General features: G+C 38.1%; 3 protein-coding genes across 4 annotated transcripts; 1 reads left to right on the top strand and 2 right to left on the bottom strand.

Annotated features, from left to right (window-relative positions):
- The first annotated feature begins 172 nt into the window (after window positions 1-172).
- LOC144665291 (core histone macro-H2A.1-like) lies at window positions 173-8,035 on the top strand. Of its 2 annotated transcripts, none has more exons than XM_078526514.1 (7): window positions 173-604; window positions 2,105-2,341; window positions 3,396-3,482; window positions 4,425-4,515; window positions 5,078-5,167; window positions 6,080-6,254; window positions 6,749-8,035. In XM_078526514.1, exons 1-7 carry the CDS (start codon window positions 320-322, stop codon window positions 6,912-6,914), a joined length of 1,131 nt encoding a protein of 376 aa, XP_078382640.1. In that variant the 5' UTR covers window positions 173-319; the 3' UTR covers window positions 6,915-8,035. The 2 variants fall into 2 exon arrangements, with proteins under 2 accessions (XP_078382640.1, XP_078382639.1); XM_078526513.1 differs by having other exon boundaries at window positions 6,746-8,035.
- A 1,257-nt stretch (window positions 8,036-9,292) lies between these two features.
- LOC144665326 (uncharacterized) lies at window positions 9,293-10,425 on the bottom strand. Its single transcript, XM_078526557.1, has one exon. It carries the CDS (start codon window positions 10,368-10,370, stop codon window positions 9,426-9,428), a length of 945 nt encoding a protein of 314 aa, XP_078382683.1. The 5' UTR covers window positions 10,371-10,425; the 3' UTR covers window positions 9,293-9,425.
- A 2,890-nt stretch (window positions 10,426-13,315) lies between these two features.
- Window positions 13,316-15,431, bottom strand: LOC144665312 (uncharacterized). Its single transcript, XM_078526542.1, has one exon. It carries the CDS (start codon window positions 15,313-15,315, stop codon window positions 14,314-14,316), a length of 1,002 nt encoding a protein of 333 aa, XP_078382668.1. The 5' UTR covers window positions 15,316-15,431; the 3' UTR covers window positions 13,316-14,313.
- Between the last annotated feature and the right edge of the window lie 3,124 nt (window positions 15,432-18,555).

The raw sequence follows: 18,555 nt of genomic DNA, 5'->3' as shown, positions 1-18,555 counted from the left end.
CCCAGAATGCTTCTGTTTCATGTCACCGTAAACTACTGCATCGCCAAATTAATAAGTCAGAAGTCTTTCTTCTGTGCATTTGCTTATTTTTCGATTTTCTTTCCTAAATAAAACCATTTTGTAAGTCACTGATGTCTTTGTTCAAAACAGACGCCACGCGGATCCCAGAAGACGCTGTTCCAAATATGGTAGGGCAACTTTGGCGGCTTCCTGTCTGTGATTGGTTGATTTTCGATTTGACAGACAACGCCACCCCGCACGCTCACTCGCTCACTATTCCCTTTGCGGGTTGTGTGTGTATCTCGGATTCAACTTCAAGATGTCGGGTCGCGGTGGAAAAGCAGCTAAGAGGGCGAAAGCAGTGTCTCGGTCAGCCAAAGCTGGCCTTCAGTTTCCAGTGAGCCGAGTTCACCGTTATCTCCGCCAAGCCACGCACCATTTCCGTATCGCATCAGGCGCTCCGGTTTATCAGGCAGCCGTGATGGAATACCTGACCGCCGAGATCTTAGAACTCGCAGGGAACGCCGCTCGTGACAACAAAAAAACTAGGATCATTCCCCGGCATATTTTACTGGCAGTAGCTAACGATGAAGAGCTGCATCAAGTGAGTGTTTTGATCTCTGTTATGCATGTATATATTGCTGTAGTTTGCTTCGAATACAGTGAACTAATCGTGATCGTAATCGAGGAAAAAGGTCTTTGATCGGAGTGCACCGGGCTTTTATTAAAGCGACTGTTCATGACAGATGGTTATTTCAAAGGAAATCAGAGCGATTTTGGAATCGTTGCTCCATTTAGACTTTTATTTTCTTGCTGTTCTATCTTTTAAGAAGATTTGTTAGTGGCAGGGTTCGTAAGCGCTGTGCAGTGTGACGAAAAATGCAAGTAGTGTGACTAAAATTTCGATCGCAGGTAAACCCACGCTTCGAATAATCCGTATTTTATGAGCCTTGTTGTTCGACAGCTGTGTTCTTTCCCGAATGACAAATTCTGCCTTTAAATCACTTCATCCAGTGCGGAAATTAGTACTTTTTCTCGTATTAAAATCCTTTCTGTTCAGTGTATAAACTTCACTTTCAATACGTTCACTTGATCTATATAAATATCTAACAAATCTCCCATGCTTTCTCTCAGTGTACTGGTTTACAAAGCGTGCTTTAAACCGGTGGTCCATTCATAAGTTACACGATACATTTAAAGCGAGCGTAGAAGATCGTTATAGATATTTTCTACCCCTTAAAATACTCTTCTCTGAATTATCCATCAACTGTAATCCATGTTTATACCCCAGTTCATTCGTTTTTGAAGCAGACTTGTGTGACCTTTACAGACATGTTATAAATTCATGTCGATATCGGCTATTGTCTAGGTTGTTTCCGGTTGATGGGATAATAATATGCAAGGTGGTATGGGTATATGGGTTGGATAGTTTATCTCTGCAGATGCCCCATGCTACAATGGTTGTTTACCATTTGCAAAAATGTTTTTGGAAATTTTGATTGAAAATTTTGTATTCTGGAAGATTGTATTCCATTTAAAATTTCCCCAAAGAACCTGCCATTTCTCCTCTCTTTTCCCCTTCCTCCCTTGATCCCCCTTGGGTGTTTTTTGTGACCCAAAAGGAACAGCTTCTTTTCATATCGTTTATGTGATGAACTGTTCTATTTATCAAAAAATTCTTGCCGAAAATTCCATCTTAATGAAATTTACATGGAATTTTTGCTCCTGGACTTTTTTTTAAGATGTTCTACCTTATTGTTACTTATTTTCGCGGGTCTTAATTTTCGCGATTTTCAAAAAAATCGCGAAATTAAAGACCCGCGAAAATTAATTCTAAACGATTTCTATTGTATTTTTTATGCTAATTACGTATTTTTGGCCAAATCGCGAAAATTAAGTCTCGCGAAATATTCCTGTTCCATTTTCGCGAAATTAAGTGCTCGCGAAAATAAGTAACAATAAGGTATTCCTCCTGGAAATTTTCCATTGGAGTGAACAAAATGTCATGTTTCCATTTTGTGTGATTGAGATATTGGTTATAAATTAAATCAGCATTAATCAGTTTTTATTTAGTATCAATTGATGCGAATATTTTTTTAACCAGTTGCTGAAAGGAGTAACAATCGCATCAGGAGGTGTACTTCCTAACATCCATCCTGAACTTTTGAAGAAAAGAAAAGGTGGAAAGCTTGTATCCCCTGAGGAATTAAAACCCAAGAAACCCAAGACTACATCGGCACCAAAAGCTGCAACGTCTGGCAAAAAGATTTCAACTCCAACAAAGAAGGCTGCTCCTGCTAAGAAAGCGCCAATCTCAGCTGGTAAAGGCAAGAAGAAAGGGGTAAGTGCCGTGTTTGCATGTATAATGGCGGTTTCACTCCCAATCGAGATCGCAGCCACCTTTCTCGAGTTTGCACCCACCATTCACTACTGTAGTCACTCTTTGCTCGTGCTTAAGAATGAGAAGTATTCAGTGTTTTTACTCCCTAGTCTCTTTTATTTCATTGATATATAAAAGGGAGCAAACTCGGTTGTACTTGGGAGCAAACAGGGTAAGTGTACTCTGAAAGGTGGATGCGAACTTGGACATTGCCAACTTGATTGGGTACAAAACCTCCTGCTATGTCTGCTATGCATGCACAGATGGGTGAGTCTTTGGGTCATGTGCTCATGACCGCTGGCGTTAAACTCACATAAAGGAACAAGGAGTATTGCTACTCCCTGGCCAGTGGGCCAGTCAGGTACTGGTAGTCTGGTTTCATGCCCAGGTCAAAGATTGCACTTGTATGATAGTTGCGTTCTTGGGCAGGGCATTTTAATCCTACAGATAGTGGCCTCTCTATCTCGCACAACATTGCTAGCAAGTTGTCTGGGGTAACCTGCAATGGACTAGCATCTGATCCAGTAGCAATACTGATACTGCAGCAGTCTGACTTCACCTGCATATCTTTACCTAGCATGCATTTTGGCAGGGATAAGTGTGGGAAGATGCAAACAAATGGGGTGTGATCAACTTGCGCTGACCTGTGTTGGGTAACCAGACTGTGAAAAACACATGCTGAGTTGCATGCAAATTTCATCCTGACCAAAGTAAATGCAAGTTGATGCAAGTACACACAATTCCTAGCCAAACGGAGACACAATCACACACATAACAAAGTGTTTTAAATCATTGGTCTGACTGAAATGCTGAACTTGTAGAACCATGTTCAAAAAAACTAAAATAAGATGTCTGACCGAACAGTATAACTTTGTAATGCTTATTCCTGACTGCAATTTCAACCTTTTTTGATTAAGTACATGCATCTTTTTGCCTTTATTAATTCTTGTATTTTAGTTCTCACCTTAGGGCCATTTCTTTTTTTAACTAGTTCAATCTTGTATAATTGTTTCAGCCTGCTGCAAGAAAAGGAGCAGACAAGTCTGGTCCTGGAGCAGGTATCACTGTCCTCTCAGAGAAAACTCTCTTCTTGGGTCAGAAGGTGAGTGTTAAGACAAAGGTCTTTACATCTGTACATCAGTGCCGTAGCAAGGGGAGGGGCCGGGGGGGCCCGTGCCCCCCCAGTTTTTTTCCCAAAAAGTAAAAACAGACCTGTATAAAATGTTAAAAATAAAATTTTATCTCCCGAGAGGGTTTGAAACAATAACATTTGTACTTTTTTTCAATTTTTAACGTACGTAGGGTGATGCACAAAAATATTAAACAACCAAAAACTAAAACAAACCAGAAATTGTGACAACAATGTGAAAAAATGTCTCAAAATTTCTCAAAAATGTCAAATTTGTCAAAAATGTCTCAAATTTGCGATATGCCTAAATCACAAATAGCTCTTGAAGAATGCTGAAAATATCATTTCCAAGCTTCTAGATTTCAAAATTGTCTAGGGGGGCATGCCCCCAGACCCCCCTAGCGGCTCGCGCCTCTGGCGCTCGCGTGCCCCCCCACTTATTTTACCCTTGCTACGGCACTGTACATGAGCTCATAGCCAAACAGCCATGCAACACTGATTTGTCTAGATATAGTGGGATGGACCTGCTATAATGCATGCTATTGTTTGGCCCAGTCAAAGTTACTAACAGTAAAATGTTACTACTGAAACAGAACCCATTACAGCAAACCTCTGTTATAATGAACACATTTTCCCAGTCCTGGGGCACTTTTGTTTTATGGGGTTCTCTCTGTATCCATGTATAACTTGACTGACTGGAATTAAGTTTACATTAGATTGAAAAAGTGTTACTGTTTTATATTTAAAGAAGCTTTCTAGCTCCATTTGGCTTCCGCCCACTTTGTAATTTCTTTACAACAGAAATGTTGCCAAAAATGCATAAGACATTACTCATGAAGTTGAAGATGTACAAAAAAATTACCAATATAGCTGTATGCCCCCAGCAGCACCTTAATGAAATATTTGTTGTTTTAGTTGACCGTTATTCAAGGAGACATTTCAACAGTAGAAGCAGACGCCCTTGTCCACCCAACTAATGCATCATTTTATCTTGGTGGTGAAGTAGGTATGTGTTGGACCTTATTTTTTGAGTGGTGTCTTGAATTAAACAAGGAATGGTTTTTCTTTTTTTAAATGACAACAGAATCCTGATTTGTCAAACCAAAAGTCGTTTCCCTTGAATTTGCTTCAGTTCACTCATTCGAACACTGCAAATTTCCCCACTCCAGATTTATCAAAACAACCAATTTATTTTATTTATTTCCCTGTAGTTTCAAATTATGGATCTTTGTTGCACTTGGGCATTAAACAACCTAGGCAGCTATTTACTGGGGTGTTGGATACTTTGTGATTTTGATGCAATTGATCAGTTTATTGACTTGTAATCACTCCATTAGACGATGTGTTGAACTGGCGCACAGGCTTTTTCCTTTGTTGAAACATTTTTTACGAAAGTGTGACTTGAATCAAACTTTTGCCTAAAGCCTTCCAAAATGTTTCAATGTGTCCCATCAGCATAGTCAAATTCCTAATGGCTAGCATTTTCAACCAATTCTTAGCATTGTACATGTAAACCATGAATGTTAAAATATTCTGATTAAAATTTTTTTTGCTTTTCTATTTCCCAGGGTCAGTGCTAGAGAAAGCAGGTGGAGAAGAATTCAAGGAAGAAGTCAAGAAACTGTCCGAGTCCCATGGACCTTTAGAACTAACAACAGGTAAATGTTTACCTGGAAAAGATATGTAAATTATAGACTATACCAGGACGTGTGTTGTATTCAACACCATATCAAGCTGTAGATGGGATTGACACCCTCCCCTGTAGAGGTCGGGTAGCAACTCTCGCATTTTCTCACATTAATGGCTTGCTGCCCATTAAGAAAACAAACACCAGAAACAACACTTAAAAAAAAGAAACTGCTAAACTAGAGGACAAGTAGAAAAACTTGCTGTAATATTAGAAAGAAAGAAATTAATCTCAGTTTAGTTTTCTATAGATTTAACGTCAAGTGGAGCCTACTGGTACAATAGAACAGAGGTTTTTGACCAATCAGAGTGTGCATAATCTCTCAGTTATCTTATAAACTGTCATAAAACTCTCCTGTGCTTTTTAGAATATGTATGAAGTAGATTACACTTGTCTGGGTCTTGTGATTCTCTTGCAGTTTCAACTTCTTGTTTTCATTTATAAAAGCATAATACAAAAAGGTCAGGCAGGGGGGTATTTAACCCTGAGGGTGGGGGGTGGGGCACTTATTACAGTCAAACTACTTCAACCAGGGCTGTCTGAGAGTTTCAGCCAATCACAGCACAAGTTTTAAACAATCAAACTAAGTTTGTTCATGATCTGTTCAAACTTTGTTGACTTGAATGACATGACAAATGAGCGACCAAGAACTGTTTGAACCCAGTGCTGGCAAAACAATTCTGCAAGGTACAGCAATGAATAGAAACAGGCTTTCCTTGTGATTTCTTTACTACTTAAGAAAGTGAGGGGGAGGGAGTACTTATTTGCCTTTTTGAGGGATGCCGTTCATTAGAGTGTGGGTGCTTATTGAAGGAAATACTGTTATATGGTATAGGGTGCCAAAAGCTCCCCAGCTGAAACCATATTTTTTTCTTTATCACAGCGGCAATGTGTGATGCCCATAACATGCCAGCGCAGTACATAATTCACGTCCACAGCCCACCCTGGGGTAATGATGCATCTGTAGAGAATCTGGAGAAAGCAGTCAAGAATGTCCTGACACTAGCTGATGAGAAAAACATCAAAACTATTGCCATCCCATCTATTGGAAGTGGCGCGTGAGTATAAATGTTTTATTACAGGGTTCAAAACAAAAATACAGCTTTTTTTTTTTTTTTTTTTTTTTTGTAATTTTAAAACCCTTTCATAATTTTAACTATCCTAAGCCTGAATTTGTTGGCTTTTTTGTCAAGGGCTCATTTTTTCCCGGCTGTTAAAGAGCCATGCATTTCAAGGGACACAATCCGTTTATATACATGACATACCCAATGCTTAAAGGTTTGCAATGCATTGGAGGGCGATTTCAAATACAGTTGCCAACGATGAAATTTTGTTTTTTTATGGCTCTGTTGAATTTCATTGTAAAATGTCGCATTCGCGACCAGTGAGTCGCACTTTCTAGCCCCGCGTGCTGCTTTATTTTTTGGTATAAAATGTTTTCTTTAACATTACAGCAACTTTGATTTTTTTTTTTTTTTCAATAATTCCTCACAATAATTAACAATAAGATAACTAACTCTATCTTTCAATTCTCTTTATGTCTTGAAAGCAGTAACAACTTCCCCAAGGATACTGCTGCACAGACCATCTTAAAGGCTGTCTCCAACTACTTTGTGACTGTTATGGCGTCCTCCTTAAAACAGATCTACTTTGTGTTGCATGATATGGAATCCATTGGAATCTACACCATGGAACTTGCACGTCTTGAAGTCTCTTAGAAGTGACTGGTAGATTTTCACTGTAGTTTCAATTTTCTGTTGTTACCAAGAAGGATATTTGGCTATTTGTAAGGAACTACTTTATAGGTTTAACCTACAAGATCGTCCTCCTGGCCAAATGAGCTTTCAAGTTAATGCCCATCCATTATATTTTTAGTTAGCTTGACTTTTCCTTTTGTCACACTCTACTGCAACGTTTACTCAAATGAGCACTGCCCTCAAATAAATGTCGCATGTGGCATCAAAGCATTGGAAAATTTAACAAGCACTGCATGCTTTTTTGAGTAAATACGGTACTGAACAATCACAGAAACTCATGCATGTCCATTCCCAAAGATTAAAGAGATTTGATGCCAGATTGTTGGCTTGAATTTAGGATTAAAGTATACCTAGGCCTTCATTTACATGTGGAGTTTGATTGACTTGCAAGCATATTTGGTCAAGACATTCCACATACATGTCAAAGATAATCCCTCAATTATGCCAGAAAACATTTTGAAACCATTTTTTCCAGTTCAACTAGAAGACCCATCAGAGGCGCTCTAGCTACAGTAAGGGACACAGCCCTCCCCCCCCCCCTTGAGTCAAAAAGGGTGTGGCATTAACCACCCCCCCCCCCCCTTGCTTTAATCAATGTGGGTAAAAAAACAAAGCATTGACAATGACAGTGATTTGTGGAGAGAGGGGTGTGGCATTTTTGCAACAGCTGTTGTCCTTTACTGTAGATATATGTATTAAAATGTTTTTAAGTTATGAAATGATGTAACGTTATAATAACTTGCTAGGGAAATGATTTAAGTGTAGACAAGATGGCCATAACCAGCCTTTTTGTAGTGGAAAGGGGTAATTGAATCCTTATTTTTATGAATTCTGTTGTATGTGATAGCATTGTTTTCATACTGAAAGTTGTCTTAATTTTCACTGTAAAATTCCTTGGAATTGTTACTGTTTGTCCTAATTGACACATCTTACACTGGCATACAAAGCCGAAGTTGAAGATATTTTTAATGTATTTTATTTTCTTCACCAAAAACTCAATCATTTCACATAGCGAATATTGTTAGACACATCGATGTTTAATCAGTAGAGAGAGAAAATAAAATCTCAATGTTTATGTTGAATTTTCACTATGCAGTCATTACTGTCAAGTTCTCGTGCGTCATGATTAATTTCAATATCTCCAAGTCTGAACAATTTGTGGACTCTTTTGATGAACCCCGTTTAAAGCCCGGGCCAAACGAGGATGAGAGTTGGTGACAGTTGACTCTCATGAGAGTTTTCGTCAACTCTCATCGTCTATCATCAACTCAGGCCAAACGAGAGCGAGAGTCCGTCAAACTCTCAGCGACTCTCGTGAAAAATTTGAGCACATTCAAAGTCGATGAGAGCGCATGAGAGTGCATGAGGGTTCAATGCCAAACGAGAGCGAGAGTTTGAACTCTCAACTCTCATCCTCGTTTGGCCAGGGCCTAAAGCTTACCCCGTCAATAAAGCCACCTCATAATTATGGCCTCTTTACTTTGGCCCAAACAAATAATTAATCATTCAGTTTCTTGTTGCCACCCTGTCACAGCTGATTTTTGCCAATATGTACCGTAAAATTTCGGTTAAAAGCCTTGAGCTTATACAACTTCGTAAGGGGTTCTGGGTGGACTTTTAAACGGGAGGGCTTATAGCGAAATAAAAAAAAAACGTTACCAAACGAGCCACGGGAGTGTTGATCGAAATACGATTTTAAGTTAAAAAGTCATTATAAAGCAACATTAACCCTATCTCGTACAACCTCATCCCCAGGATCTTTTCCGCTTTACCGCCATTTTGAAAAGCGGACACGACCCTGGCGATGAGGTTGAATGTCGGTGTGATCTTATACTTCCGCAACATTGCGCGCGACGCTTTCAACGCGTGTGCATTATCTAATCAGCGATCGCACAACTATAAGCCATTTCATGGCTTCTGGTTATCCGATCTGAGTTTTATTCTTCTTAGTTTTAAAAACAGCTGAGTTTTATTCTTAGCTTTTTGTTAAGGCTAATCAGGCTCCCGACGCCATTTTGGATGAGAGGGTAGACAAAAGGACTTAAAGGATGATATAAAAACAAAATATAGTCAATGGTAAACCTCGGGACTTGCAATTGCCCTGCTATCAATGTAAGTTGGGTTAAATTCAAATTTTCTGACGAGCATCCCAGTCCCTACCACATGGGAGCACCCCCAGGCCGCGTGTGACCGGGACTTTATTACGTTAATCCCCCCCCCCCCCGCCCCCACGGAAAGCAACTCATTGATAAACGATTTCTTTTCAGTACTAAAGAAGCGCTGAAGGTAGAACTGCCTAAAGCAGTAACTTTGCCAAGATGACTAAATTTGAGCTTGCATTCGTTTCGTTGACACTTTATTTTTTAATAGAAAAGCCAATGTGACTTTCATCATTACAATTGAAATTCAGGGTTAGTAGCCCCCGTCCGAATTGAGTACCTTAAAAAGAAAAAACAAGATTTTAATTTTTTTTTATGCAAACGAAAATTCTGGTTCACAGTGTCCTTCTAGCTTGCCGTGGTACAACAACTCATTTTCACTGTCAAAACACTTCACCTTCAACAACTTGTAACACACGATGCAAAAATACGGCTTGTGACAGCCATGTTCTGTCACGTGATGGTGCGCCTGCTCCTGAAGCGTGCGGAAGGTGCGCGCGCAGCCTGTTACCGCCAAACATGGAAGAGCGTCGTAACCATAGAAAAAGTGCGCGCTAAACTCATTCGTATCGTGTTTACTCCAACAAGGATGCGTTTTGCCGACGTATGTCGTTTTATGGACCATTTTCATGTCTTCTTTTCTACTCCTATGCGGGCAGTAAGTTTGGACACAATTCGAGGTGCACACATCGCATTTGTCCGAGTTCCTGATGCGTTCTTGAAATTGCGAGTCGCCATTAGAAAATCCAATCTTGCGTTTGTGTTTCTGTGTGAGGCATCCTTCAAAAAATCCGCAGAATCTCTCATCGTGTTTCTTGAGCTCTTTCTTGTTGCGAAAAATCATGCGACAATTGTCGCATTTGAATTGAAATTCGTCCAAGAGAGTACATTCTTTGATATCCGCGATCTTGTAGCAGGCTTTTTCTTCATTCAATATTTCTATCAACGGTGTGAAAACACTCTGAGGTTCAGAAGAAACAAGGATTATATCTCTCTTTTCTTGTATCCAAACCCGTGGATCCTTGGCTATCAATTTGCTTGATAAAACTTTCCAATCCACCGCACCAAACGGCATTACAATTGTGTTCTTCGGCACATGGAGGAATCTAAACTGAGGCAATAACTTTGCCGGTATTTCCTTGCTGCGATAAAACACATAAAAGTGAAGATAGCATTGTGTTTGAGGAGATATTGTTATATCTTCGAAGTAATGCTGGCCGTTGGTGTCCCAGTCGAGTAGAAAGGATTTATCATGCATGTTTTTAGTTCTTGACTATTCTTGTGCAGTGTGCCGGCCAAATCAATTTGTTCAGCGTATTATGTCGCCAGAAGTCAATAAGCGGCTGAGCGGATTTGTTTTAAATCTAATTAAGGATGCATTGCGTTGTGTTTGACCTTTTTCAAGTCACAATAGATATTTTAATTAAAAGTCATAACTCTCTCGTCAAGGAGACCACTAAAACAATGCGAAACTGAAGTCCCTGCAGTTTTAATTTTGTCAGGAATGTATTCGGTATTGTTAATACTTAATATTTTAATCAAGCGCGAAAAATTGATCACATGAATTATTTGCCGACAACATAGATTATCTGGGCTCATCGCATCCTCGTTTCCAAGGCCTTCTCTGTCATTTAAATCCAAGATGGCGGCTTTTCAGCTATGCCATCTTGGAATTGGATTTTTTGGACCAAGTTGGTTATGTTCGCACCAAGCTTGCTTGCATGATACATACATATTATATATTTTGACTCTATATGGGGTTGGTCCGTTTGGCACCAGGTTTTTGTTAAATAAACGTTTTAATTTTCGGGAATCTTTTAGGCTAGTGAGCACTTTCTGGATACTTTTTTCAGCAGACTGTTTTTTTTGCGCGAATGTTTTGTATTTTGTCATTTTCTCGTGGTTTAGAATTTTTGGTCTACCTTTTCAACTCTATATATGCAAGTATAGTGCCTCGAAATGGTAAAAACTATATAATAGAAAATAGAATTTGATATGACAGTTTCTATTGACAGGTTATGTTCTCGCCTATTTTCCGAAGATTATCCGAAGATCATCGGCGAACGTTTTCTGGACATTCCGAACTTCGAAGATAAACGCTGCGACATCGATTTAGAGGACAATTTACTTCACCTGTAAACGATAAAGTACTTTTACGGTGTAAAGAGGGAAATTCCTTGTAATTCAATAACATAGTTTATGCAATAAACCGCTATATTAAATAATTATATAAAGAATTGTTTAACGGGTGTTATTATGGTCAGAAAGTCACTGTGATCCGCTATCCGTACAAAACAGATATCCTGCGTTTATGCTGAGTGCAAAGATTCGTCCGAAGTCCTGTAACAACAGTATTTTTATTCGTTGAACAATTTCATGTTAATAAAACAATTATCCTGCTCAATCTTGGGGGTATTTTTTTTTTTGCCAATTCGGCCTACAGTCTCGTCGGCTTAAGGGTCTCTTTACATGAGAGTTTTCGTCTCGGCCCGAGACGAAAAGAGACGGGATGACTTTCGTCCCGGGATGAATTCATCTCGGTGTCTGGTCATTTTCTTGTTGCTGTTTACATGATGATACATGATTTCCCTTTCCCCAGGGGTTTATTTTTTTTTTTAAAAAAAAAGGGTGATTGGGGGAAAGTTGGGGGGGGTTGGGGTTTGGGGGTTTTTTGGGGTTTAAAAAATATGGAGAAATTTTAGAGAAATTTAGGGGAGAGAAAAAAAAAAATGTGGTATAAATAAAGGAAAAAACAAGAAAAAAAAAAGCATTTAAAAAAAAAAAATATAATTAGAGCGACTTTGGGCGACTTTAGGCGACTTTGGGCGACATTGAGCGATTTTGGGTCCTAGAGTAGGCCTTGATTTGTCCCGGGACGATTTCATCTCAGGATAAAACACCGAGTTGAAATGTCAACCCGGGATGAAACGTGACGAGAAACGTCATGTAAACAGTCTTTCCGGGATGAAATATAAAGTAATGTAAGCACGGGCGAGATGAATTCAACTCGGGCGGGACGACTTACGTCCCAGCATCCCGGGATGAACACGCTCATGTAAAATGAAATTTTTTTCATCCCGGGATGAAACTCAACTCGGCTTTCATATAAGAGGCCCTAAGTTTCAAGCGATATTTCGCGCGATTTCGCAAGATAATTTTTTCCCATGGAGACCGTAAAGCGTGCGCTTCTTGCAATATTTTTGTTCTTCGCTTTTTGAAGGCTTTTTTTAAAATAATCACTTATATGATAAATCCCTTATTACACTGTAAAGTGTGTGGACAGCTTTTGCTTCAGAGTTTTACTCGTTCTTTGTATTTTGACTTGCCCTTAACTGTAGATTCGTCAAAACTTTGTACAATTCGTAAAATAAACAGCGAACTACACGTGAGTCATGTCTAATCACTGAAAGTACTTTTTTCTTTAATAACCCCGGCCCCCCGAAAAAAAGGGGGGTCAGAAGGAAGATAAAAAAAAAACCCCCAAAAAAAATATTGGGGGGAGAAAAAGGTTAAAAAAAAAAGAAAAAAAATATGATTTAAAAAAAAAAAAAAAAAAAACCCTGGGTAAAAAAAAACGGGCTTAAATAAGCTGCAGGATTCGAAAAAACGCCGGTTCCATCAGGCCAAGTTTAAAAAAAATTGTTTAATTGAGAAAATACGGTATACTAGAAAATTAAAAATTCTGCTTTTCTTGCATGTACCTACAGGTGACCAAAACCTTATCTGATTAGAGAGAGTGATAGAGTTAGTGAGTAGGGTGGAGTTGAAGAACTGTCAGACATGTATACAAATGCAGTAAGCAGACTTGCAGGCTTTTACTCCGGTTAGCCTGAACTGAAAACACTCCTGTTTACACCCTGTTTACAGTTAGATTTCAACAATGGTAATGATAACACGATATATACTCTTAGTCTGCAGTTTTAAATCTGCAGTCTGTAGTCTGCAAATGTCAGACGCCGACGTTGAAGATAATCAGTAAAGCAAAAATGTTTAATAGAAAATTATCCGTTTTTCAGTCAGAGATGAAAGAATTGCGTATAATAAATTCTCAGAAATTAAAGATCTAAGGCTCGCCCAATTCAATTATTTGCAAGAGAAAAAGATACAGCTAAATAGGAAAGTTAATCTTGGTTAAGAAAACTTAGCTCAGTGTGGTGTATTAAAACTACAGGGAACAAATACATAACGACTAACTCGCTCAGTTTTTTTAAATATTATTAATGATCAATACAAATTGTGAATTCTTAAAAATCGTTTAGGGCTGAATGCGCCTCAACTAGCAACCCCAAAATAGAACAGCTTGACTCACTCCGGAAGCCATTAGCATTATTTGCACACCTTAACAAATATAAAATACACTTAAGTAACCTAAGAGACTACAAAGTGCGTGGGAACTGAGAATGGAAATAGTTTTCGGCGGGTTTTATGCCAATGTGTAGGCGTGAGTTAGTTTTAGTTCTCGAAATACCCGAAGTTTTATGAAAACGTGATGGGAATTCATTGCTCAATCGTTTGTTATTACTTTTTTTACATTTTAAAGACAAATTTGTGCTAAATAACATGGGAATGATACCAGCTGACTACCAAATACCAACTTCCAAAGTTAAACAAACTATCACGAACTGAGAGCAAACAGTTGCAGAGCGTCCTGCTTATGTCAACTCATTACCTATTACCGTTTAATTTCTACTGTAAAAACAAGGTTTCGAATTTCTTAAAGCAAATAAATCGTTTTTATGATACAACTAAGTACAGCTTGCTAAAAACGCATGCTATATGAGTTCCTCAACGAACTCAGCAACACCTATTAATTTGCTGTGTGGGACTTGCCGGTTAAAACTCTTCAAAGTCTAATTAATTAAGACTTCAGAGTTTTAACAATTGTTAAATATCGTAACTCCCAAGGAAAGCTTTTTAACTGTGTTGCGAATTACAGTTTAAACCTATTTACAAGCAATAAAAGATACTTTTAATAGAACATTATGTCTGGCAACATCCTAATGAAACTTGACTGTTTTATGTTTGAAATGTTTTACATTTATATAAAAAAATCCCCAGCTTTCATTTACAATCACCAAACTCAACAGTAAGACCTCACAAAACAAAAGAAAACCTCAAAACAAATTCTAAATTTACAATCAACTGTTTGAGAAGTAAATGCGGTTGTTACTGAGTTTTGCACGGGATAATTTCTATAGACTTTAGTCTCCATTCAGTGCAATATGAAGGGGAATTTGCGCGAAAGCAAATTCTTCATCACGATGTTTTTCATCTTCCACGTGGTTCAATAATTCCTCGGCTGTTTTAAGACAGACCAAGTATTTCTTCTTGTAACACGCCAGGCAATAATACGGATAACTTGCCCCATGTACAGACTTGTGGTGAAACGCCTGAAATTCGATGTTCGGAAAGCGCTCGGAACAGCTCGGCTCCTCGAGGCACGGCAGCGGCAAATTGCTGTAAAAATGCTCCAGATAACCGTCTTTAGTTTCATAATATTCCTCACAGCTACAATCGCATTTCTTATGCGTTTTTGTCATGTGTTCCTCCAGCTTCTTCGGCGAGCAGAATATTTTATCTGGGCAGAATTCGCAACCCTGTTGTTTGGCTATATGTTCGTCTAATTCCTTCTTCGCGAAGAAGCCGTTCGCTCGTTTACTTTTTTCGCATCTCAAATTCGTGCACAGAAAGTTATGCTTGCTGTGGTCGTGAGAATCAGCCTCTTTTTTGGTTTTAAAAATAATTTTACAATGGCCGCACGAATATTGAAACAAGTCTAACAGAGTTCGCTCTCCGACATTGATAATCTTCACAGGGATTTTATTAAATTTTAAAATGGCTTCCAGTTCTTCGTACCTCGCTTCGTCCCTGCAGACAATGTGAGCTTTGTATTTCGTATGGACGTGACGCTTGGGCCAGAGTTTGCAGTGATTGTTTACACAGTTGCACGAAGTTTGCGTGTAAAAATGCAGTACGTATGTTAAGAGCGCGGTCCATGATGCCTCCAAAGAAGACGTGAGCGTTGGGTGTTTTACGATCCATTCGCAATCAGAAGGAAGCTCGTTTTTTGGCGTTTTCTTGTTGTAAAACAAGTGAACTTTTATGTCCCGTTGCGTTGAAGTGAACCTTATCCCTTTCACGAAATCCTTGCATGTCGTTTCCCAATCTACAAAGAAGATTGAAGTTGAGCGGATTGTACACATAGTAAATACAGCCTTGGGGCTAATTTTTCGTCGCTAATTTTTCGCGCGCGATCTGTTTGACAACGAAGATTCCTTGGCAACACGTTGCTTATATCAGAATTTCTTTGACGGTGAATTTCCTTTTGAAGCAATTAATAATTGAGATTCCGTTTCTATAAAACAGAAGAAAACTTTTGTCTGATAGGACCTGTCTTTGTATCACTCGGTTATCTCTTTTCATTGAAGACAAACAAAGCGTTCGTTGATTGGTTGTGAAATAATAATTTGCGCGTGAAGCACGTGGATTTGTGGCGAACGCGAGGTTTTTAAATGGGTTCTTGTTTTCAAATGGGTTCTTGTTTTAAAACATTAACAAAATGGAAACAAATTGCGCGGCAACTTTGTTGAAAAGACAACCAGCGCTTCAATTTAAACAGACTGGGAAAATTTGACAAAAATGAAACTCTAACTCCAAACATCCCTCTTTAACATATATTCTAATTACTTGATGTAAATTAAGTCGTATTGAAATGTCTTCAGCGTTAGTTCTTGATACATGCATCAACAAACGTGCTATCCAAAACAGTTCAGAATAAGAGGAAAGCGATCAGTTTGAATTTCACCACAAAATTTCTGCAGAATTCTTGTACGGCAAGGGGTGAAAGGTAAAAGTTTCTTGTTTCTAATTAGCTGAGTGATTACCTTGAAGGCACCAAGTATTTATACACCTGCGTTAATAAATAAACAACATTAAAATTACCAATGTGATATTCTCATTCAAGGCGTGTTAGCGTGCGAATTTTGCCTCTGCTGTGGTGAATTTTCATTTAGCAAAGCACCCCTTGGCTGTAGAAGTTTATCTGAGAAGTTATAAAGCAGCCAAACAACTGGAAACTAAAAAAAAATCCCTGCAAAGAAAACTATTGACATTATGTACAAGGGAGCGAAACCCATAACCTACCTAGTCCGAGATACCAAGCTGTTTAGAGCATGTTCAGATAGTATCTTCAGTCGAGCAAGAACAATATCGGACTGTTACCAAGGGCAATACTGAAAATTGTCCGGGTGATACAAGTAATTCCAAAACGTCTGAATAATGCGAGTTGTTGTTCTGTAGTAAGTGAGTGATATTTAGCCAATATAGGTTTTTTTATTGATGGTAACTTGAAAGAAAGATACACTTTTGTTTTGTGCGCTTCACAGGTAAATTTCACGTGCGAAACATTTTAAGGTCCATTAAACCTAAAGCTCGTAGTAAGGGCGCCCATGTTCTTGCGGGAAACGCTAGAAGAAGCAAATTCGTAATTTTATTTTTTTACTCTTTTTTAAGAACTCGCAATTTTTGTTAAAGGATCGAAAAAGAAGTAAAACACACACAAAAAAATCATTACAACCCTCCCAAAATGTTTAAAAATATATATTTCAAAGTAAAGTCCAACAAGTTTAAGTAGAAAAACTTTTGCACGAATCGAAAAAAAAAAAAAGAAAAAAAAAAAACGAAATTTTTTTTTGCAGTCTTAGTACAGTCTTAACCACAACTTTTAGTGTCAAATTTTAATGTTATCATTAAAGTGAACCTTATAATGTCACGTGTTTCATACACCAACTTGTTAGTATGGAAATGAACTGATTTAAATCACTTCGAGCAACATTTTCGCCTAACCAAAAAATGCCTGAAACTTGATCTACAACGTAAACTACAGGGATATTTGTTTGTCCGCGTACTTTTTGACCAGTGTGTTTAAGTTTCTAAACAGGAGAAAAGTAGGAAAAGGAGGGAGGCAAAATTACAACGAAAATGTACTAAAAACATTGTATCATATGTTGTTATTGGAAAACTTAAAATGTAGATTTCACGTACCAAAAACTAACAAAAAATATTTAGAAAATTGTACTGCTCTCTAAGAAATATATTTTGCTTCGCACTTTCATTGCGTAGCCGGTTTCAGTTTTTACTAGCTTACAAATTTATGCCTCTGTTACAAGACCGTTGGGTGAAAACATGAGATTTGTATGCGCTTTTCGCCAGCGCCACTTTTTAGTTGCATTATTTTTGCGCATCATCCTGTTTATAAAATCTGTGAATTTGCAAAACAGTTTAAAATATACTTTTGACGAAAAGCGCTGAACATTACCAGTTCTGAAACAAAGAATGCATTCGTTTCGCTTAAATCATCCGTTGGCTTCTTAAAAACTGGTCAGGCCGTTCATTTTACTTTAATTAACTTCGGTAGTTTTTTTTTATTAATCTTCCGTCATCAAAACATTGGCTGTGAGATCAGAGTTACTGAGTAACACTGAAGTATTAAAACAACGAGCGTCCGTTTAAGCTTGGTGATTAATACTCGTTACTCACAGCTTACACTGTTAGTTGGCCCTTCACATAAGAGCTAAACGAAAAGTTCAATTCTTTTATTTAAGCACAAAAAGTTGTTGTAAACTGCTTAAACTTACTGATTCCCTCAGATTCCTTGATGATTCATCCATTAACTTTTCGATCTAACAAAGAAATTATTTCCGCGATTACTTTGATGAAAACCCAATTGTCGGGTAAAGAGCTTAGCGTATTTTTATTCAACCCGAGCTACACAAGAAATTGCCTCTTTTTTAATCATCTTTTTTATCCTAAAGATAACGCCCTAGAATTAAATTTGAACAACTCAAGGCTGCTCATAAACATGCAAAAGTACAAGCATCAACCTAAAATATGAATTTATTTAATCTATACCGCGCGACAAAGTGTTTTCGTACTGACATATAGTTTTGTCTGTTTTAATGAATTTTAAAATGCGGTCGCATTAAAAGCAATCCTTTTAAAAGCTACCTGGCTTTTAACAAAAACCTGTATTGAGGTGTTAATTGGTGCTTTAAACACGCTTCTCTTATATGCAAAACGGGATGTTCTTTAAAATGTTTTAAACAATACCTAGAACAACAACAAAACACTTTCGCGTGGCACTTTGATTTCGTTTTTCCCGGCGTTCGGCGAGGATGCAATGAAAATTTTAACTACGCCGGTCGATTCGAAATTCGTTAGCCAAAAGTCTTGTGGAATCAACACTTTTTCACGTCAGCTAAAATGGTTTCTGTGTTTATTTTGTTAATTCTATGTTAATCAATAAAGCTAGATCCATGGTGGTTTTGTCTTCCTTTTTAACATGAAACATTATTTCCTGCCCCAGCGTAAATGTATCTAAAAGTTCATGCACATGTTGCTTTTTACCATGCATCGGGCTTTGATTCATCTTTATTTTTTATTTT

The sequence above is a fragment of the Oculina patagonica genome, chromosome 9 (genome assembly GCF_052425735.1).
Source record: "Oculina patagonica isolate OP01 chromosome 9, crgOcupat, whole genome shotgun sequence".
Taxonomy (NCBI): domain Eukaryota; kingdom Metazoa; phylum Cnidaria; class Anthozoa; order Scleractinia; family Oculinidae; genus Oculina; species Oculina patagonica.
The sequence above is the reverse complement of the archived record's forward strand: the minus strand, read 5'-3'. Positions and strand labels throughout refer to the sequence as shown.